General features: G+C 41.0%; 2 protein-coding genes across 9 annotated transcripts in view; one reads left to right on the forward strand and one right to left on the reverse strand.

Annotated features, from left to right (window-relative positions):
- The first annotated feature begins 950 nt into the window (after positions 1–950).
- On the forward strand, positions 951–10,317 carry HPF1 (histone PARylation factor 1). Of its 2 annotated transcripts, XM_084204785.1 has the most exons (9): positions 951–1,037; positions 2,144–2,303; positions 4,263–4,449; positions 4,941–5,039; positions 6,069–6,219; positions 6,938–7,025; positions 7,605–7,777; positions 8,618–8,695; positions 9,536–9,661. In XM_084204785.1, exons 1-8 carry the CDS (start codon positions 981–983, stop codon positions 8,666–8,668), a joined length of 966 nt encoding a protein of 321 aa, XP_084060911.1. In that variant the 5' UTR covers positions 951–980; the 3' UTR covers positions 8,669–8,695; positions 9,536–9,661. The 2 variants fall into 2 exon arrangements, with proteins under 2 accessions (XP_084060911.1, XP_084060910.1); XM_084204784.1 differs by lacking the exon at positions 8,618–8,695 and having other exon boundaries at positions 9,536–10,317.
- Positions 10,318–11,744: 1,427 nt separating this feature from the next.
- CLCN3 (chloride voltage-gated channel 3) overlaps positions 11,745–21,674 on the reverse strand; it is a 58,636-nt gene continuing 48,706 nt past the window's right edge. For 3 of the 7 annotated variants that reach the window (XM_084203754.1, XM_084203751.1, XM_084203752.1), the window contains 4 exons: positions 20,938–21,336; positions 18,838–19,054; positions 16,483–16,558; positions 11,745–14,824 (listed from right to left, as the gene is read on the reverse strand). In XM_084203754.1, coding sequence (XP_084059880.1) covers positions 14,666–14,824; positions 16,483–16,558; positions 18,838–19,054; positions 20,938–21,336 — 851 coding nt within the window. In that variant the 3' untranslated portion in view covers positions 11,745–14,665. Of the gene's footprint in view, positions 14,825–16,482; positions 16,559–18,837; positions 19,055–20,937; positions 21,337–21,674 lie in introns of those variants that run through there. The other 4 variants (XM_084203753.1, XM_084203755.1, XR_014616091.1 and 1 more) reach the window with 3 other exon arrangements.

Below are 21,674 nucleotides of genomic sequence, written 5' to 3' on the forward strand. Positions count from 1 at the left end.
GCTGTCAGATGGCTGAAACCCACTGCAGCTTATTCCTAGACCTAAGCTAACAATCTATACCACAGCAAATATTTACAGCCTTAACAGAGTGCAGGATAAAATGATCTCGTGGTATTTATTTATGCCATACACACATCTTTCTTTCTGGTAGGCACTGTGAGTTCACCAATTCCTGTAGCTTAACTACATAATGTTTCTTTAAATAAACCCATTGCGATCTCGCTTACTGAAACAAAAAAAGTGAAGGTTTATATATAACCAGCTTCCCACTCCCGCCCCCTGTGCCGCTGGTTTTCCAGGCCCTCTCCTATGCAAAGCACTTGAGCAGTGTAAGCGGATGTTGCATAATGTGATTATGGGCTGCTCTAAACTGAGGAACGTGTCCCACTTGTGGCATGCTACACACGGCTGCCTCGGTTCTTTCACTGAACAGAAGCTGTGATGCTGTTTTCATACTCCTGGCAGCTGTCAATTGCTAAAGCAGAAGATTAGGGGATTGGGGCTTTTTTTTTTTTTTTTTAATTTGTACTGAAAATCTGTATTGCTTCCTCTCTCCTATGCCTTTAGCTCTGAAGGAGATGATTACATTTCAGGTCATCTCTTCCTCTGTCTGATCCCAATACACCACGCTAACTCATATTACAGGAATTTGCACGTATATGTAAGTAGGATTTAAATAAATCAGCCACCAAAGCGTATCTATGCGGTGTCTCTACCGCTGAGGGAACATGGCGGTGAGCTCCCGACTCGTCTCCAGCACCAGCCGTATTCGCCACCCGGGGTGAACTGCGTCCCTTGTCGTGCCCCGTCGCTGCCCCCTGGTCGCCGCTGTGGCGGCGGTTCCACAGCCGGGGCTGCCGGCGGCCCCCGCCCCTCAGAGCCCCTCACGCCGCCGGCCCCTCACAGCCCCTCGCGGCGGCCGCGCGGGGCCGGGGCTGCGCAGGCGCGGCGGGCGCGCGGGATGCGGGCGGCGGGAGCGCATGGCAGGTGGCGGGAAGCGGAGGCCGCGCGGCGCGGCGGGACCGGCCGGAGAGCAGGTGGGGCGGGGGGCGGCGGGGACGCGGCCGGGCACCCGGGCATCCGCCTCGGAGGGCCGCGGGCCTGCACCCCGCGGGTGCCTTGTGGTGTCTGTCGGCCCTCTGTCTCCCTGCCCCTCATTCCTGTTTTGCTCGGTGGCTTTGGGGACAGTCTCAGGGCCCCGCGTTCTCCTGCGCGGCAGCCGCTGCTCCGCCCGGGGGTCCCGCGGGGACCGCCGCGCTCGGGGTGCGCTGGGCCCAGCGGCCGCCGCATCATCCCGGCGGCACCGCGCTGCGGACGGCGACACGCGCCGCGACCCGGCTTACCTGGCAGGGGCCCTGCTTCAGAGATGCTCTCTTAGCAACAAGAAAGAAACCTTGTTGTTTGTTTGTTTTATTTTTATATTCTTTCAAATGGGGGGAGTAGTGATTCCTACCGATTAATGGAGACTTAAGTGGGAATGGGTGGTTGAGGCTACTGCCCCAGCAGCGTCTGCCCGTATGGATAATTTCCGATAATTTCAGCTCACGCATCATTTTTGAAAGCAACTTCACCTCTAAGCTGCCTCTAAAATGCTGCACTGAAAACTGCAGTAGTCGTGATGTTGAATAGCACAGTAGTTAAAACAGTAGAGATCAGTGGATTTTTGCTGCATTATTTAATTTGACAAAATAGTATTCCTATTTTCAACTCTCTGTAAAACACATAAACATATTGTATGCTGTCTGCAGTGTGATTGGAAATGGTCATTTTAGAGCAATGTAGAATTAGATTAAACTTTAGGATTGCTTGCTCCTTTGCTTAATTAACTAACAGAAGTGCTTCTGTTGATTATATTGACCCATTAATATCAAAGTAGCAGTTTGCTACTGCAGACATGTTTAGTATGTTTGTCAGCCTGCACTTTTAATGGGTTCTGTCCAAAACAGATGTTTTAGTCTGTATATATACTGCTGTAACTAACAAACATATCCTAATGGATCTAATCCTTGTCCCTTAATATAAAAGCTTTGTAGACTCCTTTGGTAGAGCTGAGAGAAAGCAACTAAATTAATTTCATTTTGGGTTGTTTTTTTGGTTTTTTTTTTTGTTTGTTTGTTTGTTGTTTTTTTTTTTTAATCTGTAGAGTGAAAAAAATGGAGCTGTCAAGAAGAGAAGATCAAACCAGGCAGATATTCCTGATAGTCTTTGCCAAGAAGCAGAAACATGCTATCAGCTTAGACTGCCTGAGGACTTCTACCAGTTCTGGAAGTTTTGTGAGGAGCTAGATCCTGAGAAACCAAGTGGTGAGGTTTTAAATTTTGCCTCTTCTAACTTTCACTCCCAAAAGCAGCCTGAAAGCAGGCAAACTGGAGTTGGTCAGATGCATTTTAATGAAGCTTCAGCTTTTAACTTGAGGTGGAGGATATTTACATGAGTGTAAACTAGAACACCAGCTATAATCACCAAGATGTACACATCAGGCTTTCTAAAACGTAACTACTGAAGTTGTGCAATGCAAAGGAACTAAATGTGGTCTAAGTCTGCCTTTCTCCCAGGTGCATTTAAAATATTTTGTATGGAACTCAAGTTTCCTCCTGTATCATGGTTTAATCCCAGTCAACAACTAAGCACCACTTGCTCAGTCCCCCTTGGTGAGAGGGAATTGAAAGGGTGAAAGTGAGAAAACATGTGGGTTGGGCTGAAGACAGTTTAATAGGAAAAGCAAAAGCCACAGGCAAAGCAAAACAAATAATTAATTCACTACCTCCCGTGTTCAGGCAGGCAGGTGTTCAGCCATCTCCAAGAAGGCAGGTCTTTGTCATGCTGAGCATGATGCCAAATGCTGTGGAATATCCCTTTGGTCAGTTGGGATCAGCTGTCCCTGCTGCGTCCCCTCTCAGCTTCTTCTGCACCCGCAGCCTCCTTGCTGGTGGGATGAGAGGTTGACAAGACTTTAACTCAGTGTAAGCACTACTAAATCTGGATTTCAGCCTCTTCAGGTTTATTATATAACAGAATGTGGCATCCCTGTGTGCTCTAGAAATGACCATGTCTTTCAGAGTCAGAGTGGTTTGAGTTGGAAGGGACCTTTAAAGGTGATCTAGTCAAACCCCCTGCACTGAGCAGGGACATCTTCAGCAGAGCCACATTGCTCAGAGCTGGGTCCAGCCCAACCTTAAATGTTTCTAGGTCATCCACTGTGTCTCTGGGCACCCTGTTTCAGTGTTTCACCACCTGCATCATAACGCTTTTTTTTTTCTTGTATTTAGTCTGAATCTGCCGTGTTTTAGTTAAGAACCATTACCCCTTGTCCTCTTGCTATGGGCCCTGCTAAAATGTTTGTCCTTACCTTCAATACCTAAAGTACTGAAAGGCTGCAGTAAAGTCCCTGGAGCCTTTTGTTCTCCAGACTGAACAACCAAAGCCCTCTCAGCTGTCTATAGGAGAGGTGCTCTAGGTCTCTGATCATCTTCATGACTCTGTTCCGGACCCACTCCAACTGGTCCATGACCTTGCTGTGCTGACAGCTGTGGAGCTGGGTGCAGCACTGCATGTGGGGTCTGAGCAGAGCAGAGGGGCAGAGTCCCCTCCCTTGCCCTGCTGGCCACCCTGCTTTGGATGCAGCCCAGGACACGTTTGGCTTTCTGGGCTGGGAGTGCACATGGCTGGGTCATGTCCAGCCTCTCACCCCCCCAGCACCCCCATGTGCTTCTGGGCAGGGCTGCTCTCCATCTGTTCATCCCCAGCCTGTGTTGATACCAGGGGTTGCCCCAACCCCTGGTATCAACACAGGTGACCTGTGTTGATACAGGTGCAGACCTTTCCAAGACCACTTGGTCTTGTTGAACCTGAAGAGATTCCAATGGACCCAATTCTTGAGCTTGTCCAGGTCCCTCGGGATGGCATCCCATCCTTCAGGAGTGTCATCTGCACCCCTCAGCTTGGTGTCATCTGCAAATTTGCTGAGATTTGCTGATCCAGTCTTGTGTAATTGATAAAGATGAATCTTAAACAATACTGGTCCCAGCACAGAGCCCTGAGGGACACCGTCATCACCGATCTCTATCCTGACTGGACTGGGGCTGGATGGCTACTTTTTGTTAAAATATAATAACTCTTCAATGAAAACAGTCTGGACAAAACAATTCTTAGCTTTCCTTGTCTAGTGAATAGTGTTTGACTGAGTTTATGGAAACTTGATACCTGAGCAACACAGAACTTCCTGGTCTAGACGTGCACCTGATTCATGGTTTGCTTTTCAGATGCGCTTGTGTCAAGTGTTGGACTTAAGCTGGTTGGACCATATGATATTCTCGCTGGAAAACACAAAAAAGCAAAATCAACAGATGTGAACTTCAATCTTCATTGGAGATTCTTCTATGATCCCCCAGAGTTTCAGACTATACTTGTTGGGGATAGCAGAACACAGTATCACATGGGATATTTCAGGTATTTTTATATCTTTTGTGCTCTTGTTACACTACAACTATGCATAGCTTTTGTCCTCTTTTTCCATGAAACATAACTTATGTGCTATCACCAAGCAAGAATCTTTCTTTTTTGTAGTGGGACATTAACACATAACTTTATCTTTTTATTAAAAAAGTTTGCAGTAACAGGAGTTGAAGACTAGATTTACATATTTATTAATCTACCTCCTCCAGCCATCCAGAGCACCTTCACTCATTAATCTTTAACTTTTGCCATGATGCTGAGAAGAAAATCAAGTTACCAAAAGGAAATGTGTATTCCCTCTGCATATATGGATGCAAGCTCTTTTCAAGGCTTGCTCTAAGATTTTAGGGCTTTAGATCTAAGGGCATTTCTTGGTGGGGTTCTGAAGGAGACAGCGGCATAGTGAGGAGGCAAATTTAGTTTTACTTTGAAAAAGGAGAAATGGACACAGCTTGACGATTTTGTTTGTACTTTTTCATCAATAGGGATGTGCCAGATGAGCTGCCAGTGTGGGTTGGTGCAAATGAAGCAAAGAAGGGTTGTGTGATTTCACAAGTTGGTGATAATGTCTTTGCTGCAGTCAAGTAAGGTTCATATTAACTTTTATTTACAAAGAACAGAATAGACAGAAATTGTTAATTAGGAGGTGGGATGTGGAATAATGAAACTAACTTATTATATGTCTTTCTTAAGAAACCCTCACTTATTTTCTGCCCCAGTTGGCAATTTTTAAGATTCTCTCTAAAGCCTTTGTAGACTTTTTAACAGTGTTTTCCTTTCAGAACTAAAATAAGTGTTAATTATATCATTCCTTAAATATATTGGCTGTGAGAGCCTCTCAATTGGAAAAAATATTCACTGGATATGTTAAAATAATTTTGTTAGTAGAGAAAGGGCATCTCAAACAGTGGTGAAGGAAATCTGACTATCATAGTAGATTAATAGCATCTGGCTCTTGTTCTTTTCTACATAAAAATACATTATTTTTGTATATAATTAATATCTACCAGAAGTATCATTTCTGCCCTGTGGCCGGATAAAACTGATGTGGATATGTAGTTCAGTCTGATTCATGGAACTTTACATGTTCCTGTGTCAGGAAGGTAAACAACTGACCTCATCCCTGCTGGTTAAAAATGGAGAGCTTTCTAAGGACAGACACGTGTCAGTCAGTGAAAGCAGACTGAAGAATGGTTTCTGCAAAAGAACCCTTGTGCACTGCAGAGTTAAACGAGGACATTTGTTTTGAAAGTACCATGGAGAAGCTCATAAATATGTATTTGTGTGCATGACTTGGATGAGAAATGGTGTATATGGCACAGAAACAGCAAACTTAATTCTTAAGATAGAAAGATGAACAGTTACTGAGGCTGGGTGAACCTTCAGCAGCTGCAGATTGCATAAGCTAGGTTGTAATGCAGGTACAGATAAGAAAAGCCCAAGTACTAGATGTGCCAAACTATTTTCTTGCCTCTTCTTAAGAGGCTTGCATTTTCAAGTCTGTATAAATAAACACAGCATTGCTGATCTTTGTTAAGATCTAGAGGTTTAACGTTTAAAAGGGTATTAATTTTTTTTTTTTTGTTTTCTTGACATGTTTCATCTGTTTGCAGATTATTTTTGTCAAAAAAACTTAAGGAAGTGACTGATAAAAAGAAAAATGCTGTTTTGAAAGACATAGATGAAAAGCTAACAAGAACAGCAAAAGAACTGGGTTATTCTCTGGAACAAAAAACCCTGAAGATGAAACAGAGAGATAAGAAAGTATGACTTTCCTCATCTACTGGAGAGAACTAAGTTCTGTTAAATTTTTCTCATTTACTTCCTGTTTGTGTTTTTCCATCCTTCTAGTCAGTAAGGATGCTACATTAGGAATTTCCCAAGGTAATCAGCTCTCTATAAGACTTCAGAAGAGGGAAGATTACTGCAAGTGTGCTCCAAATAATAGGATTTAATAAAAACACTTTAGTCTTGTAAATCATAGCTTGGCATTCAGTTAAAAATTAAACAAGAACAAACCACCACAAAAAAACCTCAGTAAGCACACTACTCTAAAAACTGGAATGAATAGAGGCCATGGAGAAAACTGCTTTAAATTGAAGATTGTTCCAAATAGTTGGGTTGAATCTGTTAAAAACAGGACCATTAAGGATGATATTGATGATAATAACAGGTTTTTTTGCATACCTATTAAAAATAATTATGGTAGGGGATTAAACAAATGCAGTATAGTGCAACACAAGTGACTACGAGGGTTCCTAGGACTCGGAATTTCACTGAAATGGCATTTCCAGTTATTCCAAACTTCAATACTTGAAATTAACTGCAGTATAATTTGAAACTAAGTTGATGTTGTGAAGCCCGGACACCATGTTAGGTTTGCCCACCAGCAGTCAGATGTTCGTGTTTAATGAGGTGAGTTATTTTTAGGTCACAGTACTGTCTCATGGTGCTATGTTCCATTTTCTGTTTCTTTATTCAGGTGGTGACCAAAGCATTTCATGGAGCAGGTCTAGTTGTTCCTGTAGACAAAAATGATGTTGGATACAGAGAACTTCCTGAAACAAATGGTAAACATCTCATTTACTGTATCCCACTGCTTTTTTGAAATAACCCTCAGTAAAAAACAAACTGCATTCTTTTTTCTACTTAAAAATTTGACTGATGGGAGTAAAACATAGAAGTCCTAACCATCACACTTGACCTCAAAGTATTGTCTTTAAAAGAACCAGGTGAGACTCAATGAAACATGCTAAATCTGAGAAAAGAATGCCTGAAGTACTAGTTAGATGATCTTTCTTTTGAATTATCAAAGCCATGCAGGAAGTGGATCAAAAAGTTGATCTACATTCAGGGGTGTGTATTTCTTATCCATCTTCTTCTTCCAGTGTCATTTTAACCAGAATGAGTCCTTGATGAAATTTCATCACACAAGTGTTTGTCTCCCTTTGTGAGGAACTGAGAGGGGTGGGCATGGGGCAAGAATGAGCTTCCCAGGAAAGGGGGAAGCTTCACCAGCTGTTCAGGGGGTGCTCACTTACCTTATGTGTAAGCGTGACACATGGGTTTAGTTTTGCCACAGAATACTTCCATGCAATGTTAAATTTCTTTATTTAAACATCTAAATATCTGCTTTCGGTTTTTTGCAGCTAATCTTAAAAAAATTTGCAAGGCCATTGTTGATGCTCCGACTGATGAGGAGAGAGTGAAGGCCTTTGCACCCATTCAAGAAATGCTGACCTTTGTTCAGTTTGCTAATGATGAATGTGATTATGGAATGGGGTATGAGCTGGGCATGGACCTATTTTGCTATGGATCACATGTGAGTACTACTACAGTCAAACTTCACAAAATTAATGCATAGTTTTGTACATGGACTAGAAGTTATTCTACTGTAGATTAACTATCCCTAGAAATCGTGGAGGTCTATGAGAATATTCTTAATTCATGAGGACTGTTAAAAAGTCCATGTTGAATTTAGAATTGTGTATGAAAGCCCAGACTTGCAATCCAGAAGCGGAGTGTGAAGTGCCTGATCCAAATACACTGAACAACTGGAGTCCCCTGTCCCCAGCTACTTGTATAGGCACCCATATTCAACCTGATCAAGGAAAAGCCTTGTAGTAACCCCAGCTTGGAAGAATGTGAACCCAGGTGAGCTGCCTGGCTGTACTGCATAGGACACCTCCCACCTGGAGTCTCCTCCCTAGTTCTCTTCTAACAGTGAACATTGTCAGTAAGGGGATTGAATTAATAGCACTTATTGCACATAAAAATTATACTTAATGTTTTTTGTTCTGTATTAGCTAATTAGTCAATGGCTAGAAAATAGCGCATGAAGTTTCAATATCAACCTAATATGAATGGATCATGATAGAAACACCCCTGCAAAACAGCTTCTTCTAGCAAAGCTAGTATTGGTGCTGCTCCAGAGTATCATGGGAAAGATAAATTTTTCAGTACTAAATGTAGGCCCAAAAGAGCTGTGCTGATTTACTGGTTAAAATACTTAGCTATTGAAATGTATGAAAACTGCTGCTCTTGCCATACACTGTTAAATTACTAATGTGTTTCTTAGGCTTCATGCCCTGCTCTCTTAAGTTTTATGCAATGTATGGTATTTTTCTTCAATATCCTGCTCCTTAGATACCTTCTTTCACAGACTAGGCTGCTTCAGCTGCTTAAATCTTTTCTACAACAGGAAGGGCAGTGAAGGAGACAGTTCCTCCCATTTTTCTGAGTAGGTGGAGGCAAATCCTCATCTTCCAAGCTTTGCACTTCTCAGCACATGAGCCTAACAAAGTCCTGCTGTGAAAAATTGTGTTTACAGTACTGTCATGTGTCTTGTCTGTTTTACACTGCAGCCTGGAATGCCTGTAACTTTGCAGATGCTTTCTAGAGTTAGAAACCTTCATCTTCTAGTTTAGTAAGCAGAAGAAACAGTGGCTTCATACATAAGTCTTGCTCAGTTAGGTCCCTGCCTTTCTTGGAGCTCCTACTTGGAGCTGTTTTCCAGGTCTGACCAGAGCTTTCTGGCCATTTGCTTATGGAGCCAGAGAAACACTGACATTTATCTGTAGCCCAAGACATAGAAAAGAACTTGAATCATCCCCTTTGTTTGAGAGGTACAGTGGACTTACATGTACAATAATGATTGCAAATGCTGAATATGCATTAATAATATGCATTAATACATAATAAGTGGTGTTTATACTTGAAGTTCTTAAATGGTTAGTGTAAGTACCACTGTAATATGCTCAAACTGTGGGGTGGGATGAGATGTGGGACTGTGACAGTATAGGGGACTTCACTGCAGGCTCCAGTTCGGGATGCCGTAGTGAGTGGGATCATCATCTCTTGCACTGCTAACACTCGGTTTCTCTCTCACTGCGGCAGCTCGGGCACCCTGGCTATCCTTGCTGTGGCTGTCGCAGGTGTAGCATGAGGATGTGCTCAGGCATTTTGGGAGGGGTTGAAGGGCGCAGTGTGAATGGGGCAGAGCCAGGAGGTGCGGCTGCTCCCAGAATTACCCAAGCCACTGAGGCCGAGGGCAGATCTTGTTTTCACTTCTCCCCTGCAGTACTTCCACAAGACGGTGGGCCAGCTGCTGCCCCTGGCTTACACCCTGCTGAAGAGGAACCTCTTTGCCGAAATCATCGAGCAGCACCTGGGCAACCGGCGGGAGGAGGACCTGGATCAGCTGGCGTCCTGAGCCGGGCACGGGGGCTGCAGATGGGGGGCGGCCCTGGCGCCCGGGGCCGGGCTTGTCTGTGTGTCTGTGGGTCTTTTTGTACGCGGTGGCGGTGTTCCCTCGGTCAGTAAAGGTTTTCTAAGAACGCGCTGCTTCCCGCTGCTGGCTGCGCACGGCGGGCCCGGGACGGGGAGCGGGGCTGAGGAGCTGCGGGGCTGAGCTGCCCACGGGCGGGGCTGTGGGACTGGCACGCTCGCCCGGCGCTGCCCTGCCCGCCCCGGGAGCCAAACTGCTCCGGGGCTGCTGCTCCAGGGCAGCTCCGGGAGCGCGGGCTGCCGCCCAGCACTGCTCGGAGCGCCTGTGGGCACGGCGGGGCCGCTGGGGCTCGGTCACCACCCCCTTGTGCCATATGCGAACCGATCCCCACGTCCCTGCTCCAGGTGATGGTTCTGCCCTGCTCCGTTTCTACAGTTGTGTCCTACCCCTCAGGTAAAGCACTCCCTTACTGCAGCATTCCCTTCTGTGGCAAAGCACTGTGCCTGCTCCTGTATTGCTGGAGCTGGTTCAAGTGGGAGGAAACTGACGGGATGAAGGAAATGCTAACTGACCTTCTACTGCAGTTGCTACCTTGCTAATAAGCCATCTCCAGTTTTAAATATTTAAAAATTAAAGCCAAGTGATTTTTACAAGGTGCAGATTAATTGCTTTCAAGATCCTTAGTTCCAAGTTCTCTGTTCTTGTTACTGCACTTAGAGGTTTATTCTCTGACAATTGAATAAAGTAACTGTCCAGAAACAATGGAAAATAACATTTGCTCTTACTCAACAGCGCTGCCACCATCCAGTGACTTGACTTCCGTTGCAGCAATTCACATCTGTACTAATGACAGCAATACTAATTACTACTGATCAAGATTATAGGCCAGTAGCAGAAGCTAAAATATAAGTCATTCCCTACTCTGTTAAGCAAAGGATTGTCAGTTATATATTACCTTATGGTAGAAGGGAGCAGTGGAGGTACAGTGTAGGTTAGAGTGCTGTAAAAGTATTGTGAGTTTCAAATGCACATGCCACAACTACTAGTGTAAATTTGGCAACTTTGCCCCTTTCACTGAGCATATTAATGTCCCAATTATTCAAGCACAGACTTACAGGCACTCATTTATTGGCCTAGAGGGTTTTTTATACATAAAAAGCAGGTACTTTCCATCTCATTCTCCTTTTTGTTTCAAGTACAGGAGACCTTAATATCAAGGTCCTGTAAATTACAGAAGTACTAAAACAGTAGAATCATGAAAAGGTTTGAGTTGGAGGGGACCTTAAAAATTCAACTTTTTAACTGTTACTTAAATATGAACTTAGATCTGCAAAAATGAGGACCTGAGACTGGACATCCATATTTATGTATTAACTAACCCCTCATGGAGAAGGAAATCTGTTACAGCAGCTGCAACATAACTGATGTGCTGTGTATCAATAAACTGGGACAGACTTTTTAGCAGGGCCTGCTACACTAGGACAAGGACTAATGATAGGGTGAATGCATTTTTTATTGTGAGAGTGGTGAAATACTGAAATGGGTAGCCCAGAGGGATGGTACCTGCCCCTCCCTCCCAAGTGTTCAATGGATGAGGCTCTGAGCAACCTGTCTCATGGAAGTTGTCTGCCCATGACAGGAGGGTTGGAATGAGGTGATCTTTAAGCTCCTGTCTAACCCTGGCCATTCTATGACGTGTACATCATCAACAGATGGTTTTCAGACAATAAAAGGATCATCCACTTTCAACCATTTTAAATCAAAAACATTTTGGTTTTATTCTGTAATTAAAACAAATCTTTAATGTTTATTTTGGAAAAATACCCCACCTAAGGCAGAGTGCTTTGATGGGGTTGATTGGGCTACTGACTTTTAGCCAAATGCTAGGCAATGCAAATACTGCATCTCCTAAACTTCATTCTTTTTGTCAAATCTTCTAACTAGTTTTGGATGCAAAATTCCTAGCTGTTAATTTTCTCTCAGGGGAAAGAAATGCAAAAATCAACACAAATCTTTTTTGTGAAAACAATGAGAAAATATGACAGAACAATAAATGGTCATACAGAAGTTTTTAATGCTTGATTAAATCATCACAGTAATGAGAATTTTTACTGTAATGATATGCAGTTCTACCACACTATTATAAATAAAAACATTAAGATCAATATTAAATACAGCTCTAGGCAACGTCACAGATTAACAAAGAATGCATTCTTCATGAACCAGTATCTGAATGATTTAAAAAATAAAAAAATGCTGACACTTTCCCCCTCCCATCCACCACCTTTTTTTTTAATTAGTAATTTGAGTAAGGCGCTGCAAGTTTCACGTTAGAAATTTTTTGTCGCACAGCACAGGCACACATACTTCATTAACAGAACCTCTACTGCATGTTTACCGGAAGACATTTTAAATGTCACCAGGGAAAGCTTAGCAGGCTAAGAATGAACAGAGATGCACAATTTATGTGCAGCTCTCAGGATCCACACAGAAATGAAACACAGCAGGAGTGTGAACTGTATTTTAATTCAGACAGCAGTCTCTAGAATTAGGTGCAAGTTAATACAGTACACACAGCAGTGTTTTACAATAACACCAGACAGGGTGGAGATTTCAAACCGACTTAAAGGGATTTTTGTATGTGTAGTGAGTTTGCATTCCTCCACTGTAGGAAAAAAAAAAAAGAACAGAAATCAGTGTGACAGACAACTTCCAGAGCTGCCTTCTGTAAATGGGCCTAATCCTGCTCTTTGTGAAGCTTCTTCTCCTTCAGGATTATGTAATGTAACAGAGGAAATTTTTAACAACTAGCACTGACTTCACATGGAAGAGTACAGGTGGTTGTTGCCATGCTCCCATTTTTATGTAGCCCAATTCCCTGTTTCATTTCCAAACCTGTTTTTAATACAGGGCCTGATCACTGTGATCCCCCTGGCACATTTCACTTTCTACTGGTTCCAGTTGCTGCTGGAACTGAGATGATAAAATGTAAATGGTAGTTTTTTACTAAGAAAACAAGTTCAAATTCAACAGAGCACTTACTTAAGCACAGTCATTTTTGTGCAGCTCAGCAAAAGTGCCAGAATTTTGGTTCATTGTGTTATTGTACTTAAGATAAAATCATACTGAGTACTTAGTGAATAAAGATGTTTGAGGTAACTGTGATGAATGCCTTAGAGATATTTAGGGTTATGTTAGACTTTTAGTGTTTAAATTCCTGCCATTTTTGCAGCCTTGTGAGCATAATTGTTAAAAGAAAGAAATTTTATCCAACCTCATATTACAAAACATGATTTTTGTCAGCCAGATTTAATTTTTTTCCTTCCTAATTTAGGCTTACAGCATACTGTCATTTTTCCTCTGCATGCAGTTCTGGTGATGGTCTGATAAAATGAACAGGAAACAAAACAATGTACTGTGAAGAAGTTAGGGGTCTGTCAGTTCACCTCCGAGTGTGTGTGTGTTGCTGCTGAATTTTGAAGTCCTGCCAAAGTTTCAAGTACTGGATTCAATTCTGCCCTGCTGCTCAGGTGTGACTACATATAATTTACACCTTTATATACTTGGGAGAAAAGAAGAGTCAAAAGCAATCTAAGAGTTGCTTTCTCCTATTACTTTTAAAACCCTGCAGGTTGTTTTTTTTTAAATAAAAGCCTACTATTACTGTTCCAGTTATCTGCTAGTAAAGAAAAAAGGAAATCCAAGGTAACGGCAGTGAAAGTTACATTTGAAAATGATCTTGCATGTAAGCTGGATCATAAAGAAGCCATTTTCTTGAAACCCTTCATCTAGTTGTAAACATTTGCTAATCCTCCATTACTTGCAGAGGATTATGAATTATTCTATAAAATCACATTAAAAAGGTAATTAGTTATGTGAGATAGTAACTGATTCATATTTAATAGATTTTTTTAAATCCATACAAATATAAATAAAGAATGGTAAAACTTCAAGAAAAATAATATACATTTAGTGCAAATTATGAGTTACATTTCTTCCTACCATGTCAGCAGTGGAACGTCTTTTTTGGAGAAGAAAAAATAAAAATGACCGTTCTCAAATTTTACAGGGGGGGAAAAGATCTCCAGTGTTGAAGCATGCATTTTTTTACCAGATACACGTATACAGAATTGTTCCAGCTCTTAAACTAGTAGAATAGCAGTATTTTTCCTTATACTGCACAACATTGGTATATATCATAGTGTGTTCAATAATACAAAAATTGCATAAGACCAGGTCCCATCATTGATATTTTCTGCAGCAAAACCACTATTTTTCTTTAAAATACTGGTTTCACCTGGTTTTAGTTTTCTCGTATCATGACAGCACACGGGTTGAAAGAAGTCTTGTGTGGTTCTTGTAAAGTATTACCTGTTCAACCTGGTTTTGTTGCAGTGCATCTGCACTGCCCCAAGCATTTCGTGATGTACGAACTTACACATTTAATGGCACAAGAAAAACCTCCCTTCTTGTGATCACACCTCAGTAACTCACAGTACATCTCAATATGAGAAACAACTGCTTCAAAAGGGCACACCAATTTTAAAGAGGCTTTGTTACGGCTCAGGAGAGAGAGAAATAAAGCTCTTCTGGAATGTAGAAAGGTGACGAGTAATAGTTAATACGTTTCATGAGTTAACACAACAGTTTTCAAATGGTAAAAAGGGCAAGACCTTTCAGTCTCCACAAGATGGCTCAATTCAGAATGATCCCTCCAGAAACAGGGATTAATAACACATCTCTTCAATGCTGAAGTACCAGGCTGGGCTGGAGAATGGCACCGCTTTGCACGACTCACCCACTGCACTATCATGGCAGACCTGATGTCTCGGGACGCATCCAGTGCAGGACAGCAGCTCTCCCTTCCCACACTCCCATCAGCCTGCCTCCTTGCCACATGCTCCCCCAGACTGACTCCTGATTGCCAGCAGCACTGTTACATAAAAACCCAGCTCATCTCTGATTTTAGAAGTTTTCCCCAGACTAAAGTGTTGTGCTATTCAACAAATGAACCTCCTCTTCCGTTTCCTCTCTCTCCTCAGCTATGGGTTTCAGTTGAACATTATGGAGGCGGGGTCTTGGTTTGCCGTCTGGGCCATATGACGGAGGATATCTTTTTTTGTTATAATGCCAAGGAGGCGCCTGAAAAGGATAAATGGAAGACTGATATTAATCCAAGCAGGAAAATAATGAAGTAGAACAAATCTGTAGCCAAGTCCTTTTTGTTGACAGGAATAGAGCAAAAGTAAACAGCCTGATTTTCTTATTTAAACAGAAACATTTTATTTATCAAAATGTTGAGGAACCACGAGTTTGATAAAACACAGCAATGCTGAGACACTGTATCAAATGGTCTCTGACAGCTGTAGTCCATTTTAATGAAATACAAGTCATACAAGTAGAGCCCATTACAATTTTTATTTAACTTTTTGTTTCTACAAAAATCAAATTTTCATTAGCATATGCCAACAAAAAAGTAACAAAGAGGGACAAAGAAAAGAGAGGTATGAAAAAGAAGTGACAGTGATCCATTTCATAAGGGAGGCATGTTCCAACCTAGCCATCACAAGTGATGTACTGCTTGATGGCCCCAAATCAAGCAAATCAAACTCCCCTTCCCTCCTTTTTTAAACCAGAAGGATCCTTCCAGTCTGACACACTGGCTCAGATTGAATGTATTCATAGGAGCACACTGTACTGGCCATGAAAGTTTTGTAAAATAAACAACAGTTAATTAGTTTTTGGAGTTCATGGCTTAAAAAAAAATCAACTGGGAATAATGAAATTTTCATTTTCCAATTTAGATACTGTGCTCATATGACAGGATCTTTTAAAACTATAACTGTGAAACATCAAATAGAGCGAGACTGTCCAAAAGGATAATATCACAAGAGAAGCAAAGAGCAGAATGAATGAGCTGCTGCCCTTGTTATTCTGGTTAGTACATTTCAATTTGTCTTATTAAAGGACGCATGAAATACTTGTGAAATATTAGCATAAAATGAGAACATAATTAGCATGTTTTGCACATAAGCAGCTAAACATGGTGGGTATGTTTAGTAGACATGGAACTGGCAACCCATGTCTAAATTAAGACAAAGTGTACCACCTATCTAAGGGGTTAGTTCACAACATAATGGTTAAAATCATATCTAGATTCTGAAGTCAACAGACTACATAGTAGCAGGCCACTTGGTGGCTGGTATCACTGCACATTTTGTAAAGGATTACACTCACTGCTGTAGGTAGCAGCAGCAGAATCACAGACTTCACATAAAATCACAGGACTTTGCTAAAAAATATTTTCAAAACTTCATGTTAATAAAGGGGGATTACATGGAAGATCTAATGATGCAATTAAAACATGCTTATCTCTTCTTCTCAAAAGATGTGATACTTTGCTATTTCACAGCTATTTAAAGCTGTCCATATCAGAAAAAGAAATTGGCATATATGAAAATCTTAATTTGCGTTAGGCAGGGAAAAAGTATTCCTAGCTGCGTGCCTTCCCACCTGGGGAATTCAAGAGATCAACCAGCTGGATGGATGTGATCTCATCAACACAAGTATCAGAAAGTTTATTGTTTACTTTCCTTTAATGTTGTGACTAACAGTATGTTCACATTTACAGCTTCTTTTCTACAAAAGGATTTTGCACGTTGTTTTATGTTTAATACAAATTTTGAGCATAAGAATATTTTGTGGTTCAGCCGATACCATAAAAGCCCTGAACAGTTCACAAGTTTCATGCTTCCTGACTTCTAATGTGTCTAATTATGAGATCTGATATATCTAATCACCAAGGGTTCGACGTGCTGCTTTAGTTGCTCGAGATGCTCTAATATGTTCTTCTTTGTGATGATCCCCAAGACAATCCTGCAACAGATTATGTTATGCTAATAACTGTGTGAAATCAAATGAAAAAAAAAAAAGTTCTAATCATAATGGAAAAGGATTAGAGCAAACGAAAAAAAAAAAAAAGAAAGAATGGTTGCAGGAAATCTAATGAGATAATTAAATGAGAATTTATTTAGAAGTCAGTACCCTTTCCCAGGTTTTGCTTTTTTTCCTTTCTCCCAAAATGCTGAACACAATTGGCTCTTCAACTACCCCATAGCACTATGTTTCTTGTATCAGGTACACATCAGGGTAGCAAACTTTATCCCTTCACCCTAAATTCACATATTTTTGGGTTTTAAAGGTACTGAAACTAAAATCTACTTTCTATTTCCTTTGTTTCTCCTCAGACATACAGATAATTATTGACATTTTAACAAGCCACAGTAGATGAACAAAGAAATAACGGTGCAAAGTCATAGCAACTGAGGTTCAAAGCTGCCCTACAGAACTGGGCTATCTGGTGTTCTTAGAAACAGACAAATTCAGACGAATTTCTTGTTCCTGACAGGACAAATCAAGAACAACTCCCTGGAATGGATATTCTGGTACAAATTTGGAGGAGAAAGGCTCAGTCTCTCTGTCATCTGCACCAATTTCTGTACAATCCAGTCTGGACTGGAACCAGTATGTTGATGCAAGTCTTTAAACAGGTATATTCAGTTTGCAGGAAGTCTGCCAGCCAAAATATAAAGTAGTCCTTGATGTCCACAAGGCTATATGCCATGGCTAAACACTACCAGTACTAGTATTTATGATCTGCTCTCCTTGTAATGGACAGAGTGCTTGTGGAATGTCACAAATTTGTAAACTGAAGTAGGTTAAAATAAATATTAAAGCCATTCCTGCTGCTTTATCATAAAACAGTTTAAGATTTATAGTAGAGCTTGACATAGCTTTGCATGATCAAGCTTTCTCTAGAGAAGATTTTAGCATCAACATCAACGCTTGAGCACCCAACCAAAACAGAAACTATGAAAAAAAAATCACAGTACATATTTTTCAGTGAATTTCTATTGATTCCAATTTCCCTCCCCAAAACAAGAATAACTGCATGCGCAGGCTAACTTCTAAGTGTCAGATCATTATGTCCTTTCCCTACCAGAGAAAGACTTTTGGAAACACTACTTGCCATTCCATACAGAGATGCATTGAAGGAAAAAACCAAACAAAACAAAAAACCAGACAGGAGAACATTTTAATGAATTTGTTTTAAAATACATCTGAAAAAAACCCCAACTTGGAAACCAACAAAGCATTTAAATATTCGCCACATAGAGCAGCAGTCCTTTTGCCCACAGAAAAACTAACAAAGTCCCAGTCATTTCAGATTTCTTGTCCCAAGGACATTGATCAATCCTAAACATGTGAATGAGCAGACAACATTTCACTCCCCAGGTGCCTTAAAAGACATGCTGAAGGGAAAGCAAGATACTATGGTAGGAGCTTTGATGTTGCATGTCAAGTGTTTAATGCAAGAGATACAGAAAAGCAGAATGTTAAAGGAACAGCTGCACAGAAAAAGATCATGTAAAAAAAACAAGGAGCAGTTTAGATAAGAGGTAATTACAATGAATATTTAGTTTTGATGCTGGGGGCTGATTTATTTAGTAGATAATCACAAGACAACTCCCAACAGTCTCATTTACAAACATTTTAAATCTTAAAATTACTTTCCTGAAATATTTGGAATTGTAGAAACAAAAGTTGCAGATTGAAGTTCCAGAACTAGCAGCAGTTTAGTTGTTAGTATTTCAAAAAACAAAAGCTTGCTGGTAATTGCCATCACTAGACTCCAGAAGAAGAGATACTGACTAGATTATATTCTCCTTTACTCTTTATGAACCCAGTATTTGTAGATGTTCAGTAACTGCTGATACATTGCATGTTGCCAGAACATAGATAATAACCAGGAAATACAGGCCTTAGATTCTGCAGTGCACAAGACTAAATTTCTGCAAGACAAGTTGTGTCTCCTCCACAAGCAAGTTGCACAGACCAAGCTTGCTGAATGGCAGTAAATTTTTAACAGAACATCATAAAATTACTGAAATCATCTGCCTGCTTACTTGGAATATAAGGAAGGCATAAGAATTTCAGAGGTGCTACAGCACATTCTGAGGTCCTCAGTTGCAATACCAAACTTACGGGTTCAAATACCATGATCCTGGTGTATATGCTGGTTCAAATACTCTGATCCTGGAAGTGAAAACTACTGTATCTAAAAAAATGCACAGCATTGCTGCCACTTTACTCACCCATTGTGTGTTACAAGGCACTGCCTCAGACCCAGCTTCCGGAAAATATCCACCACTATTTCCATTGGTGTGTGGTCTGTCACGGTGAAAGGGCTCATATCAAGTATGCTTCTGAGCTTCAAAGGTCGAGGGCTTTCTGCTGGAAGCGATGGGGTATGCTGGGCAAAACACACCCTGGAACTGCCAACAATCCCCTCCTGCTTCTTTCTAGCACTTTCTTTAAGAAAGACAGGGAAGGGGGAAAAACAGCAGAGGAGGAAGAATTTATATTCTTGGAATGCGATGTTAATGCAGACATACAGCTCAATCAACACTACCAGGCCCTTGCATGTATTTCCCCAGCCACTGCTTTATCCCCAGGAAGTGGGCAAAAATCACAAAAGCCATTTGCCATTCAGCTTTAGTCATTATTCAACTAATTTTCTCACTTAAATAAGTCACTTTTATTTACTATAAAGAGGTGGAAAGCCAAAAAACCCCAACCTACTCAGCTCCTGAAGAAACTGACAGGGAAAAGTCAGTCTCAATTGACAGCCCCCTGAACTTTGTCCGAATACCCAACTTAAACCTCCCTCAGTACAACTTCAGGCCATTCTCTCAGGTCTTATCAGTGGGCACCACAGAGCAGAGATCAGTGCCTGCCCCTCCCCTTGCCCTGATGAGGAAGTTGCAGACTGCAGTGAGGTCTCCCCTCAGTCTCCTCCAGGCTAAACATTCCAAGTGACCTCAGCTGCTTCTCATACGGCTTCCCCTCAAGGCCCTTCACCATCCTTGTGGCTCTCCTTTGGAGGCTCTCTAATGGCTTTATAACCCTCTGATAATCTGGCACTGAAATCTGCACACAGGACTTGGGCAGGACAGCTGACCCAGTGCAGAGCAGAGCAGGACAATCACCTCCCTTGCCTGGCTGGTGATGCAGTGCCTGATGCACCCCAGGACACACTTGGCCCTCTTGGCTGCCAGGGCACAATGACTCTTAAGACAGACATAACCCAAGACTCAGCAACTTTCACTGTATAATCTCAGCAGCTGAAATTAGTCTTACCTGCGGAAAGCATTTCCTAAGAAGAATGCTCTGCTATTCCCCCATTTACTCAAGTAAATGCAAACTTTGGTGTTGGCAATAATTTCCAAGTTTTGTACATTCATATACATCCTATGTATATGAATACCATGTATATGGTATACATACCATGGTATATTAATACCATCCTATGTAATGTAATACCATGGTATACACAGTAGTAAGACCACAGGCAAAAACCTGACTGAAGTAAACACTGTTACATTCACAAAATATGTTTTTAAATAAGTTTCTGGAGACTTCTGTCCCTTTCTCAAATGTCTTTGTTTAAAAGATATGTATTAAAAAAAAAGTAATAGAAGATGCAACTTCCATCACTTATTTACTGTATTAAATGTTACAGTTTTGTAACATTTTCTTACACAAGTGTGTTTCCTCTTTTGCTTATGATAGTAGCCTCAAAATCCACAGAATTTTTCTTGCCAGTGCACAAAGCATTATCACAATTATCACACAAGCACTAATAATATTCACCCAGAAAGAAATGTTACAAACAGGGTTTGTGTGCTCATGTGCCCAGGGACTAATTTCCCATTACACAAACAGACTGAAAAACATAAACCTAAAATAATTAATATTGCATTTATCTCTCCATAATACAACCTTAATTGTTATAACAGAAGTAACTAACACACTGTTAGAAAGAAATAGAATTCTACATTTAAAAATTACTTGGACAGTAATTCTCACAGAATACTGCTGGTCAAAAATGAGAATTACTCAGTTTTGAAGAACAATGTTAGTATAGCATTACTTGAGGAAATTAAATACTATCAAAAGCCTCAAAAAACTAAAAAATTCCAGATTAGATTTTGTTTTGACCTATTTGCTTTTACAAGAGACAAAGAGAGGAGGATTTTCTTCAATTCAGAGCCTCCTACTGAAGATATATTATCATATAGTTAAATCAACCTGAAGTCTAAAAACATACAGAGTAAATTCTATTTTAAATATAAAATAATATAAAACAAATTTAAATGGGTGTATATAATAATGCAATATGGAAAGTTAATTACCTATTGCAATAGTTAAATCTCTTCTTAGAGCAAAACCCACAAGTCTCTGCGATTCCTTTGACATAATAACAGGAAAACCATTATAGCTGGTTTCGTTGATCAAGTTTTCTATGTCTTCGACAGTCATATTGTCCTGCGTCAGAACTGCTAAAGGGGGGTCGCTCCTCCGAGGCCTCATCACATCAGCAGCCAGTGTTGTGTGAGTGAATTCTTCCTTTGCATCCAAGAAAGGATACCCATTCAGTCGGATGTGTGCTTCATAGATGCCTTCCCTACCAAAGGCATCTCCTACCCACTTACTGGTCATGACTGCAGCCATTAGGGGCACAATATATTCCAGCCCTCCTGTTAGCTCAAAGACAATAACTACCAGGGACACAGTCATCCTTGTCACACCACCTGCAAGGAAAATGAGAGCCAGTAACGTCTGAGTATCAGATAACAATAATTTTAGAATTTTCTGCCTTCCTGTTGAGACCTACAAACATAACTTTGACATGAAAGGTCATCTGACAAACATCCTTCTGCATAATACCAACAGATGCAGACAGAGAAAATTAACACAAAACTTCAAGAAGTGAAAAAGAGAGTTTTAGGGAAAATTCATAGAAAGGGAGGAAATAAAGGGAACTGGAAAATATGTACAGTTATTTAATGTAAGCTAAGAATAAAACCATACCACATCAGGGTTAAAAAGTACTGCGAAATGCAAGGAAATCCAGTAATGTAAGAATTTG

Source organism: Fringilla coelebs (genome assembly GCF_963513975.1).
Source record: "Fringilla coelebs genome assembly, chromosome: 4".
NCBI classification, from domain to species: Eukaryota; Metazoa; Chordata; class Aves; order Passeriformes; family Fringillidae; genus Fringilla; species Fringilla coelebs.